The sequence below is a fragment of the Chionomys nivalis genome, chromosome 10 (genome assembly GCF_950005125.1).
Source record: "Chionomys nivalis chromosome 10, mChiNiv1.1, whole genome shotgun sequence".
Lineage (NCBI taxonomy): Eukaryota > Metazoa > Chordata > Mammalia > Rodentia > Cricetidae > Chionomys > Chionomys nivalis.
Genome location: NC_080095.1, coordinates 68228385 through 68249997, shown reverse-complemented (window position 1 = coordinate 68249997; position 21613 = coordinate 68228385). Strand labels below are relative to the sequence as shown.

Genomic DNA, 21613 nt, shown 5'->3' with positions numbered 1-21613 from the left:
TGAGCTGGGATGGGCATGTACTCGCTGAGACAGCTCACCTTTAGGGCTAGGCTGGCTTGCCAGGGAGCTCTCAGGACTCTCCTGTCTCTGGTCCCTCAACGTTGGGGTTCTATGTATGCAGTCACGCCGCACTCTTTATATGGGAGCCAGAGATTCAAACTCAAGCCCTTACACTTACATGGCAATCACTCACTGAATCACCACCCCAGACCCCAAAACCAACAGTTACTTTTTAAATTCTGAAGTCTTAGAGTTTTATCAGCAACAACTGAGTTTCTAAAAAATTTTCAATGCATAATTTTAAAGCAGGAATCCAAATAGAAATCTGCATGTAAATTCTGCAATGCCTAATTCTATTCCATTTGCAATTTCTTCTAAGAAAGGGGGTATTAGTATCATGAAGCTCTTTCTTTCAAATAGCTAACTTTTAACTATATAAGGACAACTATCTACTAAGCAAATGCAGTTTATTCTTTGCTAACATTTTTGTGGAAACAGCTAAGTTAACTAAGACAACACAATTTACTAGTAAGTAAAACGCGGCTTTTTGTTTTGTTTTTAAATAATAGGTTGTCTAAGCAGTTTGTTTTGTGTATCTGAAACTTAGGGGACGAGGATGACACCGGAGGCCTTAACCTCTTTTAATAGCACAACAGCTTCCCCAGGTGGTACAAAATAGAAAAATAGTGTCTGTGTTATAACCTTACTAGGACATCAGTAACTACTAGGAATATAAAAAGAACAGCATAAAATGAAGGACTAAGAAATCACCTTCATTTCCTACTTCAATTGTGGAGAGTATTGTACTTTACTATTCAACACGAAATGATGTGGCCAACAGCAACATACAGGTACACAATTCAATATTTATTATATGCATTTTATATACATTATTTCTCAACAGCTATACGTTTGCTTTGTGGTACAATCTTAAAAATTTGCTGATTCATAGTCTGTAAAACAAAAACCTTACAAAACTCATCAAAACTCACAAACTGATCAGAAAAGGTTTTTGGAAGACTAGAAAAAAATACTTTATTGTCTTAATCATGCATTACACAAAGAAAATCTTTAGTTACACCATAAAATTAAGCACATCTAAAAAAAAAAAAAAAAAAAAAAAACCAGGGAAAACTAGTCCAATCCCAGCAGACTTCTGTATCCTGATTCAACTTTTTAAAGTATCCTATATGTAATGGCAATAAAATATTCTCCAATTTTTTTTTTAAAACTAGATCGTTTTGGTTTTGGATTCGTGGTAAATCAAGATAGTATCTTAGGGAGAAACAACTTGGTTTGTAAATTAACTATAAAATATTCCATTTTTAGTCTATTTTAGACTGTTCAAAGAGCTCCAAAATAGATACACAGGTTCCCTTAGCACATTAATTAATAAAAGGATATAAAGACCAACAAAAAGTGAAATAAATAATAGGCCATTAGCAAGATGGATAATCCTTGATAAATAAACTTGTAAATACAGTAAGATGTACAAAATATCACATAGTGATAGATGTCAAGATTAGTTTTTTAAAGAGTTCATTTGGAGTACTAAACTCCACAGCTTTAATACACTTAATAGTCCTTGATTCATGAAGACATGTAGACGAAGGTGATTTATCATCTTTATGAAGGACTTAGCTGAGCTGTATTAGGCAAAAGGAGGAAAGAAAGTGGTTATAGGTGGCAGGTTAGTGAGATCTCTGTGTTTTAGGGCTGTATAATGCAGAAAAACATCATTATGATCTTGAGCACTGTTGTGACAGGCTAAATATATAAAAAGACTTATAAAAACTAGAATTTTATTCAAACATTTTGTGCAACTAATGCTAAAATATTTTAAGTTAAATTTTCTTTTCTTTTTTCTTTTTTCTTTTTTTAAAGCAAAATAAGTTTAAAAGGGAATCTGTGGCAGTCAACCAATAAACGTAAGATCACTAAGAGATGAAAAGCTACTCTTGGAGTTTGCTTCCCCGCAAGAGCACCACATTCCTAACCCTAAGGCAGCACACAGAGTCCAACAAAAAGACCTTTATTTTTTTTGTAAGATCAGACTCCACATTGGCTTAAACACCTTTAAAAAAAAAAATTACGCTCAGTTCATATCCAGTATACAGCACAGATACTGGAGTCCTTTTTCTTTCTGTCCCACAAATACAGTTAATTACAGTTAAACTAGTAAGCCTGACATGAAGATGTGATTCCCAACAACTATGTCTGCCCAGCAGCTTTACCCAGCAGAGCACATGTAGTGTCGTATCAGTAACTTTCTTGATGGCAGTGATGCAGACAGACCCCCTTTCTGACCAGTAAATCTTTTTTCATAATGTCAATTTATGTTGGTTCACACAAATACTTTGGCGAGAGCATCAGCTCCTGCACTGGCGATATATGCCTTTGATGGGTGGAAAGCAACATCATAAATTGATTCATCCAATTTCTTCCTATGAGCTGTTATTTCTTGTACACATGTCTTACTGTCCAAATTCCATAATCTAATGGAGCAGTCATGGCCTGTAAGAGACAAATAAAGCTGTTACTCAGTAACAATTCTTTTATAAAGTTTGAGGGTTGTACAGAAGTTCAAACTTACTTCCAGACATCAAATAGATGCCATTAGGATCTACTGCTAAACTTGTAACAGCATCCAAATGAGCTACCATTGAATGGATCATTTTACCTATAAAACAAAACAAAGATTAATGTTGAGAGGCAGAAGGTGAAAAACACCATCAACATAAAACAATCACCATACAAGTACTTTCAGTTTTGGAAAAATATTCAGTTTTATAAAGATTAGTATTTTAACCATTTGGGAGTACACAATTCACAGTGGGCAACCACCAATATCTAGATCACATCTTCATCACTGAAAAAGAACACCTTGTTCCCAGTATGCAACAGTTCCTAGCAACAATGATAAACTCTTCCTAGAGACTGGCCTATTCTGGATGTGTTATACTAAATAGATTCTGTTTGACTTCTTTCACTAACATTTTTTAAGATGTATTTGCTTCACTAATAGTCTGAAGAAAATGTTTAACATTGCTAAGTTTTTAAGACTTGAAAATCCTGTCCCACCCACCTTTTTTTTTAAAATTTTTAATTTATGTGAATGTAGATGTGTCTGCCTGTGTGCCCAAGGGAGTCAGAAAGGTGCCGGCTCCTGAAGCTGGAGTTCCAGGCAGTTAGAGCTGCCTGAGATGGACACTGCGACTTGAACTCAGGTCCTCTATAAGAACAATATGTGCTCTTGGACACTGACCCATTTCTCCAAAACTTAAGTTTTCTAGAAATAGTAAAAACTGCTGGGGATGGAGCATCTTTTCAGAGATTTCCTCCATCTGTGGACCTGTCTACAAGTTGTGCAGAGAGCTCCACCCCTCACCCATGTTGGGGTAGGCTTTTCCCTACTGCAGCTGATGTTTTCTGATCCATTACTGCTCCTGCAAGTAATCCTCACTAATACTCTGTTAAGTAAGCCCCAAGAAGACCTTTCTGGGTCATCAAGTTGGACTTAAGTACAACGACAAATAAAATAATGATTTTGGTCTGTCCTAGATTTCTGGGGTGAATGGTATGTACTGTATTACCATAAAAGTCTGCCATGCAATAAAGATTCACTTATTTTTTAATTGTGTGTGTCTACAGGTTTAATTTTTTTTGTTTGTTTGTTTTGGTTTTTCGAGACAGGGTTTCTCTGTGGTTTTTGGAGCCTGTCCTGGAACTAGCTCTTGTAGACCAGGCTGGTCTCGAACTCACAGAGATCCGCCTGCCTCTGCCTCCCAAGTGCTGGGATTAAAGGCGTGCGCCACCACCGCCCGGCTACAGGTTTAATTTTTTAAGATTAACTTCACGTGCATGAATATTTTGCCTGCAAATGTCAGAAGAGGGCATTGGAAACCCTGGAACTGGAGCTGCAGACAATCATAAGGCACATGCTGATGGAGTCAAACTGGGGTCCTTCGCAGGAGAAACAAGTGCTCTTAACCTCTGGGCCAACTCACCAAGTTGAAATTTAAAACAAACTTCAATAGAAAGTTGTGCTCTGATAACATGATGAAGGAAAAGCAATTATAGCTTGATTCATTCTGGAGTCGAGTGAGATCATCAGGTAGGCACTTGCTACCAAGCATAACCACCTGAATTTGAGTCCAGGAAGGAAAACTAACTTCTGCAAGTTGTCCTCTGACTTCTACGTGCATCTTCCCATATATACAAATACATGTTCGAACAAACAAACAAACAAACAAACAAACAGATTAGACCGGAAAATGCACTCCTTTAATCCCAAAACTACAGAGGCAGAGGCATGTGGATCTCTGTGTGTTTGGGGCTGTCCTAGTCTACACAGTGTGGTCCAGCCTGGGCTATGTAGAGAAATGCTGCCTCAAAAAAAAAAACCCAAAATGGAAATAAAAATAACCAATACTGATACTTTATAAAAATCAATTCCCATTTAATCAGCACCATTAGAATGCTGACTTACAGAAAGTCCTGTAAATTTAAGTTATAAAATTTAAGTTATGATCATTTGCCATAGTGTTGGCCCTGTATGACACTTTATACAGGGATATAAAGAAACCTACTCTCCTTACTTACCCTGAGCCACAACTGTTGAACTGAATATAAAACTAGAAAAGAGGAACCTTTTTTGGCACTACTAAACAGTTACAACTTGAAGATAAAAGGAGATGCTTCTGTTGATTTCAAGCCACAGTTGTTTCTCATTATCACTAATGTTATTAACAATTAATTTTAGGACTTGCTAATACCTCAGCAACATAAAATTCACTTGACAAAGTATTTTAATATAAAATTTTTACTAATTCTTTGAGTTTTATGTAATATTCTGCTTAATCAAATTCATTCTGCACTCCTTTTATCCAATCCTCCAATCTCATGTCTCTTTTCTCTTATTTTGAGATAATATAATACCATCATTTCTGGCCCTTTCCTCTCCAAATCCTGTGTGATCTGAATGAGAGTGGCTCCCATAGGCCCATATATTTGAAGGCATACTTGCAGCTTCTCTCATTTAACCAACTCTTTTGTTGTTGTTGTTTGTGGCTCCGTCCTTCTAGTAACACCGGCTTCCATTAAAGTGGGTGGATTCCTAACTAAGGATGCAGTTCAGTAGCAGAATATCTGCCCTACAATGCGCAAAGACATGGATTCATTTTTTAGCATACGCCCCTTCCCTAACAACAAAATAAAAGATGACAAATTACATCCTCCATAACTGAGAAAATGCAACACTGTACAACTAGAGAGTCATTAAAAGTGCAAATGAGCTCGTGTGCTGGCTCAGGGATCAAGAGCACCTCTGCTCTTGTAGAGAGGAACTCAGGTTTGGTCTCCAATACCAACATGACAGTTTGAGAGGATCTGACAGCCTCTCTGACCTCTGAAGGCAAAATACCCACACACAAAATTTGAAAGTGCAAATGAATTAACCCACATTATGGCTGAAAACCATTCATAACACCAGTTGCAGGGGATCTAATAATGGCCTTCTCTGACTTCCTTGGGCACCAAGCATACACATGATACTCATATATAAGTGTAAGCAAACACTCATACAAATAAGGCAATATCCCCCCCCCCCCCCGAGACAGGGTTTCTCTGTAGCTTTGGAGCCTGTCCTGGAACTCCCTTTGTAGACCAGGCTGGCCTCAAACTCACAGAGATCCGCCTGCCTCTGCCTCCCAAGTGCCAGGATTAAAGGCATGTGAACCTTCCAGAATAAAGGGATTAAAGGCATGCGCCACCACCACCCGGCTAAGGCAATATTTTTTTTTATTGTTTTCTTTTTTTTTTTTAATATTTATTTATTATGTATACAATATTCTGTCTGTATATATGCCAGCAGGCCAGAAGAGGGCACCAGACCCCATTACAGATGGTTGTGAGCCACCATGTGGTTGTTGGGGATTGAACTCAGGACCTTTGGAAGAGCAGGCAATGCTCTTAACCTCTGAGCCATCTCTCAGGAGATGGTCACGAGGAGATGTAGATAAGACCAGCCTGGTCTACAAAGGGAGTTCCAGGACAGGCTCCAAAGCTACAGAGAATCCCTGTCTCGAAAAAACAAACAAACAAACAAAAAATATTGCCTTATTTGTATGAGTGTTTGCTTGCACATATATATGGGTATCATGTGTATGGTTGGTGCCCAAGGAAGTCAGAGAAGGCCATTCTGAGATCTGAGAGCCCTTCTGTTTTGTTTTCAAGACAAAGTTTCTTTGCATAGTCCTGGTTGTCCTGGAACTCACTCTAGAGAGCAGGCTGGCAACAAACTCAGATCCACGTGCCTCTGCCTCCCAAGTGCCAGGATTAAAGGCGTGTGAACCTTTCAGAATAAAATAAAAATTTAAAAAGAAAAAAATATATGGATAAATGCTGTTTCACAAACAAGTTCACAACCAATTCAGGTCCTTCCTTCCTCCCATCTCTCCTCACCTCTCATTCATGCTATACCTTTTCCCAGAATCATATACGACACTATAGGGAGCTCAAAATTTTGTCTTTACCAAAATTTTATTAGTTGTGCAGTGCTGAGGATTGGCCCCAGGGCCTGTACATGCCAAAATAGTTCTCTCACCTATTAAGCTATCCCTCCAGCACTTTTTCTTTTGTTAGCTAGAGGCAGGATCTCATTAAATTGTTTCCCATTGTGGTTTTGGCCTCAACTCTATAAACCCAGGTAAGAATCAGCATCCAAAACAAGTGGACCACTACTAAAAATTAAAAACAAAAACAACGAACAAAAAAAGTCCCACAGATCTGGAAGATGTCTGTGAAAGAAAAAATAGAAACTGAGGGTCTGGAGAGATGGCTCGACAATTAAGAGCATGTACTTAGAGATCCAGAGTTCAGTTTCCAGCACCTGTATTAGATGAGATGACTCAAAACTACCTGTAACTCCAGCTCCAGGAGATCTGAGACCCACTCTAGCCTCCACATGCACCAATCTCTCTCTCTCTGAAAAATTTAAATCTTTAAATTTTAATTTAAGAACCCTACAAAACAAAGCACATATTGATCTTTCTAAACCAAACTTATAAAGCCATACACAGGCAATTTTTTTCAGTTTATGCACATGGCATAAACAAAAGTTCAATACTCTTTAAATTTATATGTATGAGTGTTTTGCTTGCATGTATGTTTGTATACCATATTCATTCCTGGCACCAAAATACGGTGCTGTATGCCCTAGAGTTGGAGTTACAGATAGAAATGTGGGTTCTGGAAACAGAACCTGGGTCACCTGGAGGAGCAAGTACTGTTAACTATTGAGCCATCTCTCCAGACTCAAAGTTTAATATTCTTAATTCGATTCTAAAATGTTTTATTTCTTTCTCAAAATTTGTATTTCTTTTGCCTAATAAAAATTGCTGCTTCACAAACTCCTACCACAGTGACTCTACCTCAAAACACCCTTTCTATCCTTTACCCTTAAAACTGCAGAAATTGGGCCTGGGGCAGCTACAAGCACTTCTCATTCTTCCAGTGGACTAGATTTAGAGCCTAACACCCCAACTCCTCTAGCAACCATCTGTAAATTCCAGTTCCAAAGGATCCAGCACTCTCTTCTGGCTTCCACTGGCACCCACATACACATTCTAATACACAGACATATATGCATAATTAAAAATAAAACATCCTGATTTTACTGTTTGTTTCTTAAAGCAAAGTTTAAAACACCACTCTATACAGCAGGACACTTCCCTTGTGCATACAGACATGTATGCATATGTATGTTTCTCCTAATGCTTTCAGAAAACAATAAACTCTCAGTAAAGCAGAAACAGCAGCTTACAATGAAGGTATCAAGTACAATATAAAATTCTAAATAAATTTTCATCATTAAAATTACATTTTCAAATTTGGAGAGGTGAGACAAGGTCTCACTACACATTCTTTTTTTTTTTTTTGTTTTTCAAGACAGGGTTTCTCTGTGGTTTTGGAGCCTGTCCTGGAACTAGCTCTTGTAGACCAGGCTGGTCTCGAACTCACAGAGATCCCCCTGCCTCTGCCTCCCAAGTGCTGGGATTAAAGGCGTGCGCCACCACCGCCCGGCTCTCACTACACATTCTTGAATGACCCAGAACCCTTCCTGCTTCAGTCCTCTAAATGCTTTTAGCATGTCCCACCACCATATGTGCCTTACTCATTTATTTATTGAACCTATTCATAGTATCAATTTTTATGTTTCAGGTTTTAAAAAAATTCCACAAATTTACTATACATTTTATAAAAAGACAGTCTAGCTAATCAGAAACACCAGTTATGGGAATAAACTAGGTGACAAGATTTAAATAAAAAACCAGTTATCTTTGAAAATAAAGTATGTGAAGATAGCTGGGCGGTGGTGGCGCACGCCTTTAATCCTAGCACGCGGGAGACAGAGGCAGGTGGATCTCTGTGAGTTCAAGGCTGACTTGATCTAAAAAGCAAGTTCCAGGACAGTCAGAGCTGCACACAGAGAAAACCTGTCTCAAAAAAAACAAAAAATAAATGAATGAATAAAAAATAGTATATGAAGATAATTTAACAGTTTAATATAGCAATTAATGTTCAATTTAAGTCATGCTGGGGACTGAGTCCAGGGCTTTGTGCATATTAAGCAAGCACACACCCACTATGCCACATCCTCAAGTGCTCACTTTATTTCTTACTGTGTAAAATCGTACTTACTCACTTCTTGATTTCTTCAAGAAAAACAACTCTAGAGACAGACTTTTTTAATCACCCACTGTGGTATTTTGAATAGAATGGCCCAGACAAGCTCATAAATTTGAATGCTTAGTTATCAGGCAGTAGAACTGTTGGAAAGGATTAGGTGTGACCCTGTTGCAGGAAGTCTGTCACCAGGGGTGGGTTTTGAGGTTTTATTTTTTTATTTTTTTATTTTTTTTTTATTTTTTGGTTTTGAGGTTTTAAAAGCCCATACTAGGCCCAGTCAGTCTCGCTCCCTCACTCTAAGCGCTGCCTTGGTCATGGTGTCTCTTCACAGCAATAGAACAATGACTAAGCCATCAAAATATAAATTTCTGGGATGGACAGCTTGAGTCTAGCCTGAGTACTTAGTGTAACCCAAGCTCAAACAAACAAATCTTTATGAAAACACAAAAGAAATTACCTCTGCTCTTTTTCAATGGAAGACATTTATGCTCCATACAATAAAGAACTGATTTAAAAAGCCATTTTACTGAGAATATCCACATGAAAGTGAATTTGATTTTCTATGGAGTATGTACATCTATGAATATTCATTTAGTTCTCACCTTACTGTATAGAGTTAAAGGGAACCTGCCCATATTTGTTATTGGGACTTAAGTAATCCTCTAAATGATGAAGAATACTGCCTTGTCATAGTCTGGTCTGTCGTGTGGCGCCTGATAATGGGCGGAAGTTTCTAGGTCATGAAATAACTTGGCAGTTTAAGTACTCCTCAAAGTAGCTCAATTTGTCAGACATTATCTGAAAGAGTATTTTTTTTAAAAAAGACTTTTCATTATGAGAGAGAGAAGGGGGGGGGTACACCGAAGTATAGGTGCCTGCAGAAGCCAGAGGTATTGGATCCTCTTGCAGTTATGAACAGACCTATATAGGTGCTGGGAACTGGACTTGAGTTCTCTGTAAGAGCAATACCAGCTTTAGCTACTGAGCCATCTCGTCAACACCCAAAAGACAGTATTGTCCTTAAAAATAGACTGAGTCATTACAATGGTTCAACAGGTAAAACATTTGTCACACAAGCCTGATGGCCTGAATTTGATCCACACAAGCTATATAAATGAAGGCAAGCACCCCCTCCACAGGTCTATGACCTTCACATGTCTGCTGTAACACCCATGCTTCCAACTGCATACATCATATACACACAAAAAATTTTTAAAGCTTCTGTAATGCAAAGGACACGGTCAACAAGACAAAACAATAGCCTACAGAATGGGAAAAGATCTTCACTAACCCCACATCAGACAGAGGTCTGATCTCCAAAATATACAAAGAACTCAAGAAACTGGACACCAAAAGATCACATAATCCAATAACAAAAATAAATAAATGAATGAATGAATGAATGAAATGAAAATGGAGTGCAGACCTAAACAGAGAACTCTCAACAGAGGAATCTCAAATGGCTGAAAGACACGTAAGGAAATGTTCAACATCCTTAGTCAAATGCAAATCAAAATAACTCTGAGATTCCACCCTAGACCTGTAAGAATGGCCAAGATCAAAAACACTGATGACAACTTATGCTGGAGAGGTTGTAGGGTTCTGCATTGCTGGTGGGAATGCAAGCTGGTACAACCCCTTTGGATGTCAGTGTGGCGATTTCTCAGAAAATTAGGAAACAACTTTCCTCAAGACCCAGTAATACCACTTTTAGGTATATATCCAAAGGATGCTCAATTGTGCCACAAGGACATGTGCTCAACTATGTTCATAGCAGCTTTGTTTGTCATAGCCAGAACCTGGAAACAACCTAAATGGCCTTCGATTGAAGAATGGATTAAAAAAAAAAAAAATGTGGTACATTTGCACAATGGAGTACTACACAGTAGAAAAAAATGACAGCTTTGCAGGAAAATGGATGGGACTAGAAAACATTATTTTGAGTGAGGTGACCCAGACACAGAAAGACAATTATCATATGTACTCACTCATAGGTGGTTTTTAAACATAAAGCAAAGAAAGCCATCCCACAAACCAGAATCCCAGAGAACTTAGACAACAATGAGGACACTAAGAGAAACTTATATAGACCTAATCTACATGGGAAGTAGAAAGTAGAAAAAGACAAGATCTCCCGAGTAAATTGGGGACATGGGGACCTTGGGGGAGGGTTGAAGGGGAAAGCAGGAGAGACAGGGATGGGAGCAGAGAAAAATGTAGCGCTCAATAAATATGAAAAAAAAAAAAAAAAAAAGAAAGGTGCGCACCCCCCCATACACACACACACACACACCTATATTTCAGCAGAAGGTATACCATAAAGATGACAGCAAATAGTACCCACCACAACATTATTTGAGTCACTAAGAAACAGTTTGTTTTCCTGAGACAGGGTTTCTCTGTGTAGCTTTGAAGCCTGTCCTGCAACTTGCTCTATAGAAGAGGATGGCCTTGAACTCAGAGATCCACCTGCCTCTGCCTCTGGAATGCTGGAATTGAAGCTGTGCACCAACATGACTGGTTGAGAAACAATTTTAAGAACATACTCGAGGGGCTGGGGAGATGGCTCAGAGGTGAAGAGCACTGGCTGCTCTTCCAGAGGTCCTGAGTTCAGTTCTCAGCACCCACATGGCGGTTCACAACCATCTATAATTCGATCTGGTTTCCTCTTCTGGCCTGCAGGAAGAACACTGTATATACATAATAAACAAATCTTTAAAAAAAAAAACAAACCTCAAAATACCAAGTAAGTGATATATTTTGCTATCTTAAAACAACATAAAAAATATTCAAACGGCCGGGCGGTGGTGGCGCACGCCTTTAATCCCAGCACTTGGGAGGCAGAGGCAGGCGGATCTCTGGGAGTTTGAGGCCAGCCTGGTCTACAAGAGCTAGTTCCAGGACAGGCTCCAAAGCTAGAGAAACCCTGCCCCGAAAAACAATAAATAAATAAATAAACAAACAAACAAACAAACAAACAAATATTTCGAGCGGAAGAATTTTTATCAAATGAAAATGGAAAAAATAGTATTAGACAAAATATTATGTATAATCAAAAATAAAACTTGCACACTGTAAAATAATATACTAAACAAAGCAAAAAATGAGTTACAGTTTCTTAGCAGCAGGAATGCAGATCTGTGGTGAGGTATTGAAGTACCTTGTGCAAATTTCCAGCACCTCAAAAAAAAGTTTACCCTGATGACTTCATAAACCAAAAGGTAATGTGCATTATATAACAGAACAGTACTTTCAATCACCCGAAGCCTTACCCGTTTTATTGTCAAAAAACTTGATGTGTCTATCTTCATGTGCAGTTATTGTAACAGGAAGTGTGGGATGACTTACTACTCTGTTAATGTGATTGCTAGATTGTAAACCTGAAAAATAAAGAACAGAGTACTTTAAAATACAAACTACCTGGGTTAAGCCTGTATTAATAGCTCAGTGTTCTAAACTATGTCAGGACCTGGATTGGACCATGCAGAAATGATGTACAATCAGTATAACATAAATTATTTTCTATTCTAAGTTCATAATCAGTATGAAAATTAGCTAAAGACCACCCGCCTTCATGCAATAACCTTTTTACAGAAATTTCAAAGAAATCCATGAAAACTTACCAGAATCTACCTGTGAGGAAAGCATCACCAATGACTGTGATGTTTCTAAATCATAAATTACTGCACTACCAGTGTTGAAAGAGGTTACCATATGAGCTGGATCACAGCCAATAAAGTCAACTGATGTAGGTATTCCACGTTCTGTAAGGAGCCCAAAATAGATTCATATGTATTTATCTGTACACATACACACAAAATTTTGAAATTATATCAATAATGAAAGAGAAAGCAATATGTTAAGGTGGTAAGCAATAATTCTCAGTTATTTAAAAACTTTTTATATTTAAAAACTTTTTACTTATACTATTCTATTTGACATTAAAAAAAAATAACTAAAAGTAGAGACATATACAAATTATTCGTCTAACATGGAGTAACCCCTATTTTGCTATATACTTTCTTTTAAGGTAATGAAAAAAAACTGTTCATTTAAACTATTTGCCACTTTTCTCAGGAAAAATGGAAACAAAAAACAATGAAGTAAACAAAAACCCCCAAAACAAACTGAAACCTGGAATTCTCCTGTATCATTCTCCTGGAAGACTCTTGACAAATACTAAGTTTTGCCAAAGAGTTAATACAAGCCAAAAATCTGGATCTATTAAAATGGAGCACACCTTTAATTCCAGCACTACAAAGGTAGAGACAGAAGGATCTTTGTGCATTTCATGCCAGCAAAGGCCACTCAGTGAGACCTCTCTAAAAATAAATAAATAAAATAATAATAATAATAAAGTAAATTCTTGGACTAAAAAATGCACTGGCATAACAGTATCCCAAAGCGGAACATGCAGCAATTCTCTTCCTTAACACATTAAATTCAAATAGCAAGTAATGTAAAATCTGGAGTCCAGTAATTAAAAGTCTGGATGAAACAAGAAGTATCTAATTTTTACTTCTTAAGGTCCAGGTATTTGAAATAACATAGAATCCCAAAATACAAAAAAGATAAACAAAATTAAACATATTCTACTCACCTAAGATGTCTTAAAACAATATATATTTAAGTTCAAATCAAAATTCTGATGAAAAAAGTAGTTTGAAAAACTCAGACTCAGACTATAAGGCTGACAGTATTGTAAAGACGTACACAAGCATCTTCAAAAAGTAAAGCTGATTAAATCTTTCTATAATAAAAAATTTCCAGGCTGGCAAGATGGCTCAGCGGGTAAGGATGCCTGCAGTCAAGCCTGACTGACAATCTGAGTTTGTTCCCCAAAACTCAGAGTAGGACAGAGTAGATTGCCTCAAGTTGTCCTCTACTCTCCACATAAAATAAATACAAAAATATTCTATTTGTTTAAAATGTTTTTGAAATCATGAAAGCAATCTCATTTGTGCTTCTCATTACGTCCCACCCTGCACACACACACCTATGTTCTCAGCCATAGCACACAAAGTGTTTAGGCAGGTGTACTCAAGACTATATCCCATCGGTCCATAAGGGTGGCTGTCCTTGTCCTCTATAGCCCCTGTAAATAGTACCATTTGTCTACCTTACTGTTAGATGCAAGTATGCTTATTTTTAAAAATAAAACATGATCTGAAAAAGGCCAAAAAGCACTGAGCTTCGCTGACATCTGCCAAGCACTCGCAGTAAAACAGGACTAAGTAAAAAGATGGCAAGTTTTATAAAATTCTTTATCATTTCTCTTTGGATCAATAAAGAAATAATCGCTTTATCTTTTTTATTTTCTAGTTTTTTCTTTTTGTAAAACAAATGTTCTTTTCGGGAAAGCAAGATGCACAGCAGGCAGAGGAGGTCCTTTTCACTGGTTCCATACCTACAAACCACATGGTAGAGAGAACAGTCTCCTGCCAGTAGTACTCTAGCCTTGCCCACCTATACACACATACATGTGCAAAATACAGTGTGTGTGTCTTTTTGTAAAGACTCTTTGGGCATAGCAATTAAGAGTGCTTGCTACTCAGACTTCTCTCCCCAGCACCTGTCAGGTATCTCACACTGCCTGTATATAACTCCAAAGGATCCTACAATCCCGCCTTTATGAGCACCTGCAATCACATGCACATACATGAGAAACATAAAGAAGTGATAAAGCTAAAAAAAAAAACAAAAAAACAAAAAACAAACAAACAAACAACAACCACTGCTCTTGAAGAGGCAAATTTGACTTACCCTTGTCTCCATTGTAAGTGCAAATACATGGCAATTTTTCTTGGGGATTCCATAACCTAACAGTGCCATCTGCTGAACAAGACAGTAACTGATTTTTTATGCCACTATAGGCAAGACCCCAGACTGCATCTGTATGAGCAACTAAAGTGCCAGCTAGAACATTTGACTCTGTGAAGAAACAAACAAAACAAAACATTACTTGGAAGAAGTCTGGTGAATAGGTAACTTATAAATAAATAAATAAAAATGTATGTAAAGCCAGGCACGACGGTGCATGCCTTTTTTCCCAGCACCTGGGAAGCAGATCTGTGTATTTTGTAGGCCAGCTTGGTCTACTTAGAGTCCAAGGCCACTCAGCACTATATAGTCTCAAAAGGCAAAACAAAACATAAAAACCACAAGATGACAAACCAAAGCACAAACAGTGACTATTTCTAAGTACTGAATTATGGGTGATTGTTATCATTTTTTCCAACAATACTAACACTAATACTAACACATTCACAATTTCTATACAGTACAAAAAAATCAGCCATTTTGAGCTACAATTTACAGACCTGCACTACTCACTTAAATGGCACAGCAATGGTGTGTTCACAACTCTCACTTTACTGACTTTCAGGATAGTTTAATTTTTACTTAATTATCTGTCTATTTATTTACTTTAGTTTTTGAAAAGGTACTTCTCTGTGTAACCTTGTCTGTACTGGAACCTGCTCTGTAGACCAGAGATCCCCGGCCTCTGCCTCCCGAGTGCTGGGACGAAGGGTGCCACTTTCAAGATACTTAATTACTTGCTAGCCACCTTCCTTTCCACTTTTCTTTAGTTTTCTAAAGTTCTAGGTGACCACAGATCCAGTGGGCTTGTGTAAACAAAGCTATTTTCTGAACACATTGTATGAACAGAATCTACAGACTGGGATCTTCTGTGTTAAAGTTTCTAGAGTACTAATTCCTTTCTTTTTATTGCCTAGTAACATTCCAGTTTGGTGCTAGCACATCTTATTTGACCATTTATCAACTGATGGGAGATCTGAGGGCTAAACGAGTATCATATTAGGTCATCCTCTATTTCCACTTAACTCTTCCTATTTATCACCATCTCCTTCAGCCTCACAGTTCCCAACTTTCCTTTATTGTGAATGACTATGACATACACAATACAAAGAAAACACAGCATTCAAAAGGGACCCCTCTTGCATCCGTACCCAACTTCAAACAATGTCAAAAACCATCTTCTTGCGTCCACGGCACTCACCACAAGGAGCCCAGTAACAGACTCCCAGACATTGTCTCTAACCTCCACAGGTGCACTGCATGACACACATGGATAATATATACATACACAGATGTGCACATACAAATACAAATAAAATAAAGTTAAACCCTATTTGTTTCCAGATACAAGTAAAAAATTGTCCTTCCTATTAAGGAGAAACCTACCAGGTGGATTTTAAAACTCAGCCAAACTTACTTTCTTATCTATACACACTTTCACTAGACAAATTCTTTGCCTTTGAATCGTTAGTATTCGCAAATTAAAATTTAATTTTAAAAAAGAAGTATGCAGGCAGACTCTTTGAACCTCAACAATAAAAACATCATCCCTACCACCACCTTCTATAAAACTGTTGAAAACTAAACTGTCTTTTACCGCTATGTGGTCATCAAATCTCTCCATTACCACACCTCATGCTAAAATCAGCAGTGACCACAATTCTACCAAACCCAGTAAATGTTTTTCTTTGATAATACAAAGCATTTATTCTTTCTGGTTTCAATATTGCTTTTCATTCATAAAATCTGACTTGAAATGTTAAGGTGGTTCTCTTGGAGGTCAATACTCAAGCATCTAACCTCCAGCTATCTGTCAAAAATCTCCGTGAGCTGTTTCTTTCTCAAAATGATTTTCTTCTTTAGGTATGCATCCATGAATCCATTCTCAGTGTCCTCCTTCCTCTAGACAATGTCAGGTTTAGTGAAGACTTAAGTCTCAGGTTATCATCTCTTGATTGATATTCATTCATATGCACACATATCTTAATAGTCTCATTCATAGTCATTCTCTCTTGTACTCTATCTGTTTCAGTGAGTGTTATTATCTACACAGTCATCAGCAGACAAAGTCAGAGCTCTAGACTGGTGATGAAAATGTTCTGAAATTACAACATGGCAATATCCGCACAATCCTGAGCACACAGTAAAAACTAACAAATTAATACCTTAAAACAACCAATTTTAGCTGCCTTGGGAAGGCAGGCAGATCTCTGTGAGTCTGAGGCCAGACTGGTCTACAGAGTGAGTTACAGTCCAACGCAATTATATCAATAAAACTTCCTTTTCAAATACAATTAAACCAAGAATAACACAACCTATCAATAAACCACTATATATTACTGTATTTAACCAATATATGTTAAACCCATTTCTTTAAAACCTCCCTGCCCTAATCCCTTGCTTTTCTCACATCCATCTTATTTCTCTGAACGAAGTACTTACCATTATGTCTTACATTACAGAACGTGGGCACTAAGCATGTGTTAACCAACAATAACAAAGAGCTCAAATATTTGTTTTGTTTTTTATAGTCATTATGAACAATGCCTACTTAATGTATTTGAACATGTAAAAATTTAAGTTTTTAACCAAGTTTCTCAAAGTGTCATTTATTTTAAAAAATCAGTTTTATTTTGCTTTTCATTTTGAAATTAAAAAATTTTGGCCCTCTATGAAGATGTAATGAATTATATATACCCTGACCATTCTATCCCTATTGTTTCTGTTATCTTTCACTTAAGGATTATACATACTATCTCTTAAGTTTAAAAATGTGTTACTTCAATAATTTTCCCCTCTTCTTTTTGTTAACTGAAATTAATATTTAAGAAATGTTTTAGAGACAATAAAGCACTAATTCAAACAATAAAATATTCATGACATGATTAGTTTTTTCCAAAAAAAAAATTACTTAATTTTTATGTGCATTGGTGTTTTGACTACATGTATATTTGTGTGAGGATGGCAGATCCCCTGGAACTGGAGTTAATAGACAGTTCTGAGCTGCCATGTGGATGTTGGGAATTGAGTCTCTTAACCCCTGAGCTATTTCTCCAACACCAATATCTTTTTAAATAAACTTTCTAGCAAATACAATAAACAAATTATGTCTGAACAACTTTGTAATAACATTTGAACTACAGAATTCTGTCAGCTCTTGTTGATGGGGGGTTTCTGTCCCACCAGGTCCCATAGCAGTTTAGTCCCAAATAAACACACAGAGGTCTACATTAATCATAAACAGGTTGGCCTAGTATCTCAGGCTTCTTATTAACTCTTATAACTTATATTCACCCATAATTCTTGTCTGAATTAGCCACATGGCCTGGAACCTTTTTCGGCGAGGCAGTCACATCTTGCTTGCTCTGTGTCTGGCTTCCTCTCTGTCTGGTTGAAGACTGTAGACTGAAACTTCCCTCTTCCCAGAATTCTTGTTGCCCCGCCTCTACTTCCTGCCTGGTCACCTCGCCTATACTTCCTGCCTGACTACTGGCCAGTCAGCATTTATTTAAAATACAAGTGACAGGGTACAGACCATTGTCCCATAGAAAGCTCTATTCACTAAAAAGACCCATTGTGCCTCTTTACTTACCATATGTATCATAGGGATCCACATTAGGACTAGGCATATTCCACCACTGAATGGTTGCATCAATACCACCACTAAAACACTGTTCTCCATTAGAACTAATAGCTAATGAAAGAACAGGGCCACTATTACAGAAAGAGAGAGGGAAAATTACTTATAAATTCTAAGAAACTCAAACCCCTACCCCCTTCATCTATTCATTTATGTGGTATCTAAACAAAACATACATCTGAAAAGTACTAATAGGTCATATTTAAATATAATTAATCAAATTCAACTAATATGTCTTCTCTAACATCAAGTATTGAGTAAATTAGGTTTTGAGAGTACCAACTACAAACAGTAATTGGAGTTGCTCATTAAGTACTATTTCAAAAAAACTTACATGTGACCCCTAAATGTGTAGATAGGCTCTACGTCTAAAGAGGCACTCCTAAAAGAGGGAGAAAAAGAATAGGGGAAGAGAACACATTAAATCATCGTGAATCACTGGTTGATACTGCAGATGTACTAAAGACACAGGATAATAAAGAAGAATTATCCATATGAACAAAATTAGAAGGAAAAAGCAATCAATATTAAAATACTTGCTTTTTGGCAGGAACTGTCTTTTGTAAATTCCAAAGTTTCAGGGTATGGTCCTCAGAGGCAGTAACCAGCACAGGTTCTACAGGATGAAAAGCTAATGCTCTGACTCCATCAAAATGACTACGTAGTGTATACTTGGGGTTCCAAGTCTTTCGAAAGGCATCTTTATTGGCCGGCAACTAAAATAAAAAAGTGTACTATTTACAGGTAAAAGTAATAAACTGGTAAGCACGTGGACTTTTTCTGTTTTCTTTTTGGTGTGTTTAAAACATATAAAACTGTCTCACTAAAATATCCAGGGGCTGTTTTAATGACCTTAAAGTTCACAACAAGTCAATCTTTATATAAGAATTTAGAAAAATAGTTTTGTTAAACTTTCAAATACCCAAGTCAAAGAACTCCTTAATCTGTTTTCGTCTAGCCATCAAATAAATAAATGAATGAATGAATAAATTCTACCGCTCCTATCAAAGTCAAGTGAGAACAGGGAACTGCCACTGCCATAAGGATTTACAAGAAAGCAAAACAGGAATATAAAAATTACGAGCTATTCAAGGGTACAGTGAACACGACAGTTTCCATTTAGGAAATTGACAAGTATGTGAACAATTGCAAGGCAGAAAGTTAAGGGACTTAAGTTTTAAAACAATGAACTAAAATCTCTTTATGACTATTTTCCTAAATCTTTCTTTTCTTAATTTCCTTCAAAGATTGAGTTTTGTGTCGCCCTTGCTGTCCTTGAACTCACTAAGTACCGTGAATTTCCCGATCCTTCTGGCCCTGTTTCCCAAATGCTAGGATTACAGGCATGAGCTGCCCTGCCAATATTATGTGGTGTTGGGGATCAAACACCCAGGGCTTTGGGCATCCTAGGTGAGCACTTTTCCTAATTTTTGATATTAATAAAGCTTAATATTTTCCCTTTTATTTCTACATCAGTAAAGATACACCAGTTCTAAAGCAGCTAAAAGTTTATCAATTTAGTTGCAAATATGCTTTAAAATTATTAGTAAGAATAATCCAGCCCACCAAGGCACTTATCTTTAAAAAACATCCTACCTTAAGTCTAATTTTTCAAATGTTTTTGCCGAAAAATTTGCTGAAAAACTAAGGTAAAATGCAAAAGTATCTAAAATATAGTTAACTCTCTAATGAGTGTTTATGCTTGGAAAATATTTAATCAACCCTAGTCTAATACTAACACAATTCTTCCCATCTCCTTTTACTAACCCTCAAGAGAAGCTAAACATTCAAGAAATGATACAAGCTAACTTGGTTGTGACTGACAAAAAAGAGTTTTCAAAAAAACAAAACATGGCTTTCAAAATTAATCCTGATGGAAAAACCTAATTTCTCTAGTGTCTACTTGTTAGCATAAAATATGGCTTCAACTCAGTAAATAAGTTAACTACTCAAGATGTATTTATCAACCAGTAAATTAAGTAAGTATTAAAAACCAGTACTTTAAAGTAATAACCCTAAACGCCTACCTAATCCACCAAAATTACTAAGAAAGATTTAAACACCACAAAGAAAAAATTTTAAAGCAAAATTACACGTTATTTCAAATCAACACATCTGCACACTTAAACTTATCTTTTCCATGCACCTTGACATTAATTCTGTTATAAATGATTCCAAAGAATAAGGAGCCTTCTATTAAATCATTAAAAAATTAAAAATAAAACTGCACTTACATCATAACTATAGTCTGCATCATTTGTTACCGTCAAGTCTGCAAGGTCTCCAAGGCCCAGTACACTTAACAAAACATCATCAGAACCCATAATAAATGACTTGCCTCCTCCAGATGGAAACGTTATTGGTTCAGCTATAAAGAACAAAACCGCTTCTTAAATGCTGAAAAATCATACAGTACAATACAATATTGTGGGGAATTTAAGCACGAAACAGTCACAAAATTCAGCAATATTATGAATTCAACTTCCCACTTCCACATACAAAAAAAAATCCTACTACTGAGTAGAAATAAATGTGCTAAAACAACAATGTAATGATTATCTTCCAGACTGAATAAACACTGCACATCAACCCAGAGTGGAGGCAGAACATAAACATTTTATCTATTTAGATCCCTTACTACCTCAGTAAATTTTAACAGGACAATTTTTGATTAAATCATCAGATTTCAGCCACTTATAAAGAACAGATGTCTACCAACCTCAAAGTAGATTTATTTAAGTGCATAAGTTACTATGAAGTCCCTTTGCTTTCTAAAGAAGTGAAGGAGCACTTGGATATACTTCCAGACACTCTGAGACACAGCCTTTCAATTAGTACCAAGATGGTCTAGTAAAAGATGGCTCTACTAGTAGTTGATGATAGTATCCTAAAAGAAATGCCTTCCAATTTTATAACTTTCCTATGGCTTCATTTTAATGCCCTCTTTTATATATTATGATGTTGCTAAAGTTAAAAAAAACTAATTTACGTTCACTTCAGACTTTAGGTTTCCAATCAGAATGGCTGCGTGAGTATCGATGAAAACTGAAAGGACCGCATCACTTCACTGAGCTGCCTCACCTGTGCCTCATGCAGCACAGCTTTCTACACTGACAATGCAGTGGGAATGAAAGTGCAATCATTTGAATAACTATAACTAGATAGGTTAAAGTGTAAGCAACCATCCAAGATAATTTTAAGCATGTGCTTTGCAATCAAAATAGTAGCTTTAAGATGGCAAAAAGGAAACACTAATTACAAAAGAACCTAAATATTTAAAATTATGAACCAATTTTTAAAAATTATTCAAAAACTCGGGCTAATAAAATATGGAAAATTCTTACAAAATGGCATGTATTTAATACACTACAGGAAACAGGCACACTGAAATACACTAATACTAATTCACTAATACTACTGAAAATAACTCATACAATTGATATATACTATTACCAAAGTAAAATT

General features: G+C 36.7%; 1 protein-coding gene across 4 annotated transcripts in view; it reads right to left on the bottom strand.

Moving 5' to 3' along the window:
• Positions 1-846: 846 nt before the first annotated feature.
• Positions 847-21613, bottom strand: part of Strn3 (striatin 3) — an 80392-nt gene continuing 59625 nt past the window's right edge. For all 4 annotated transcript variants that reach the window (XM_057783205.1, XM_057783207.1, XM_057783206.1 and 1 more), the window contains 9 exons: positions 20383-20516; positions 18689-18864; positions 18483-18530; positions 18101-18222; positions 14452-14619; positions 12312-12452; positions 11961-12068; positions 2594-2680; positions 847-2514 (listed from right to left, as the gene is read on the bottom strand). In XM_057783205.1, the coding sequence (XP_057639188.1) occupies positions 2345-2514; positions 2594-2680; positions 11961-12068; positions 12312-12452; positions 14452-14619; positions 18101-18222; positions 18483-18530; positions 18689-18864; positions 20383-20516 (1154 nt within the window). In that variant the 3' untranslated portion in view covers positions 847-2344. The remainder of the gene's footprint in view (positions 2515-2593; positions 2681-11960; positions 12069-12311; positions 12453-14451; positions 14620-18100; positions 18223-18482; positions 18531-18688; positions 18865-20382; positions 20517-21613) is intronic.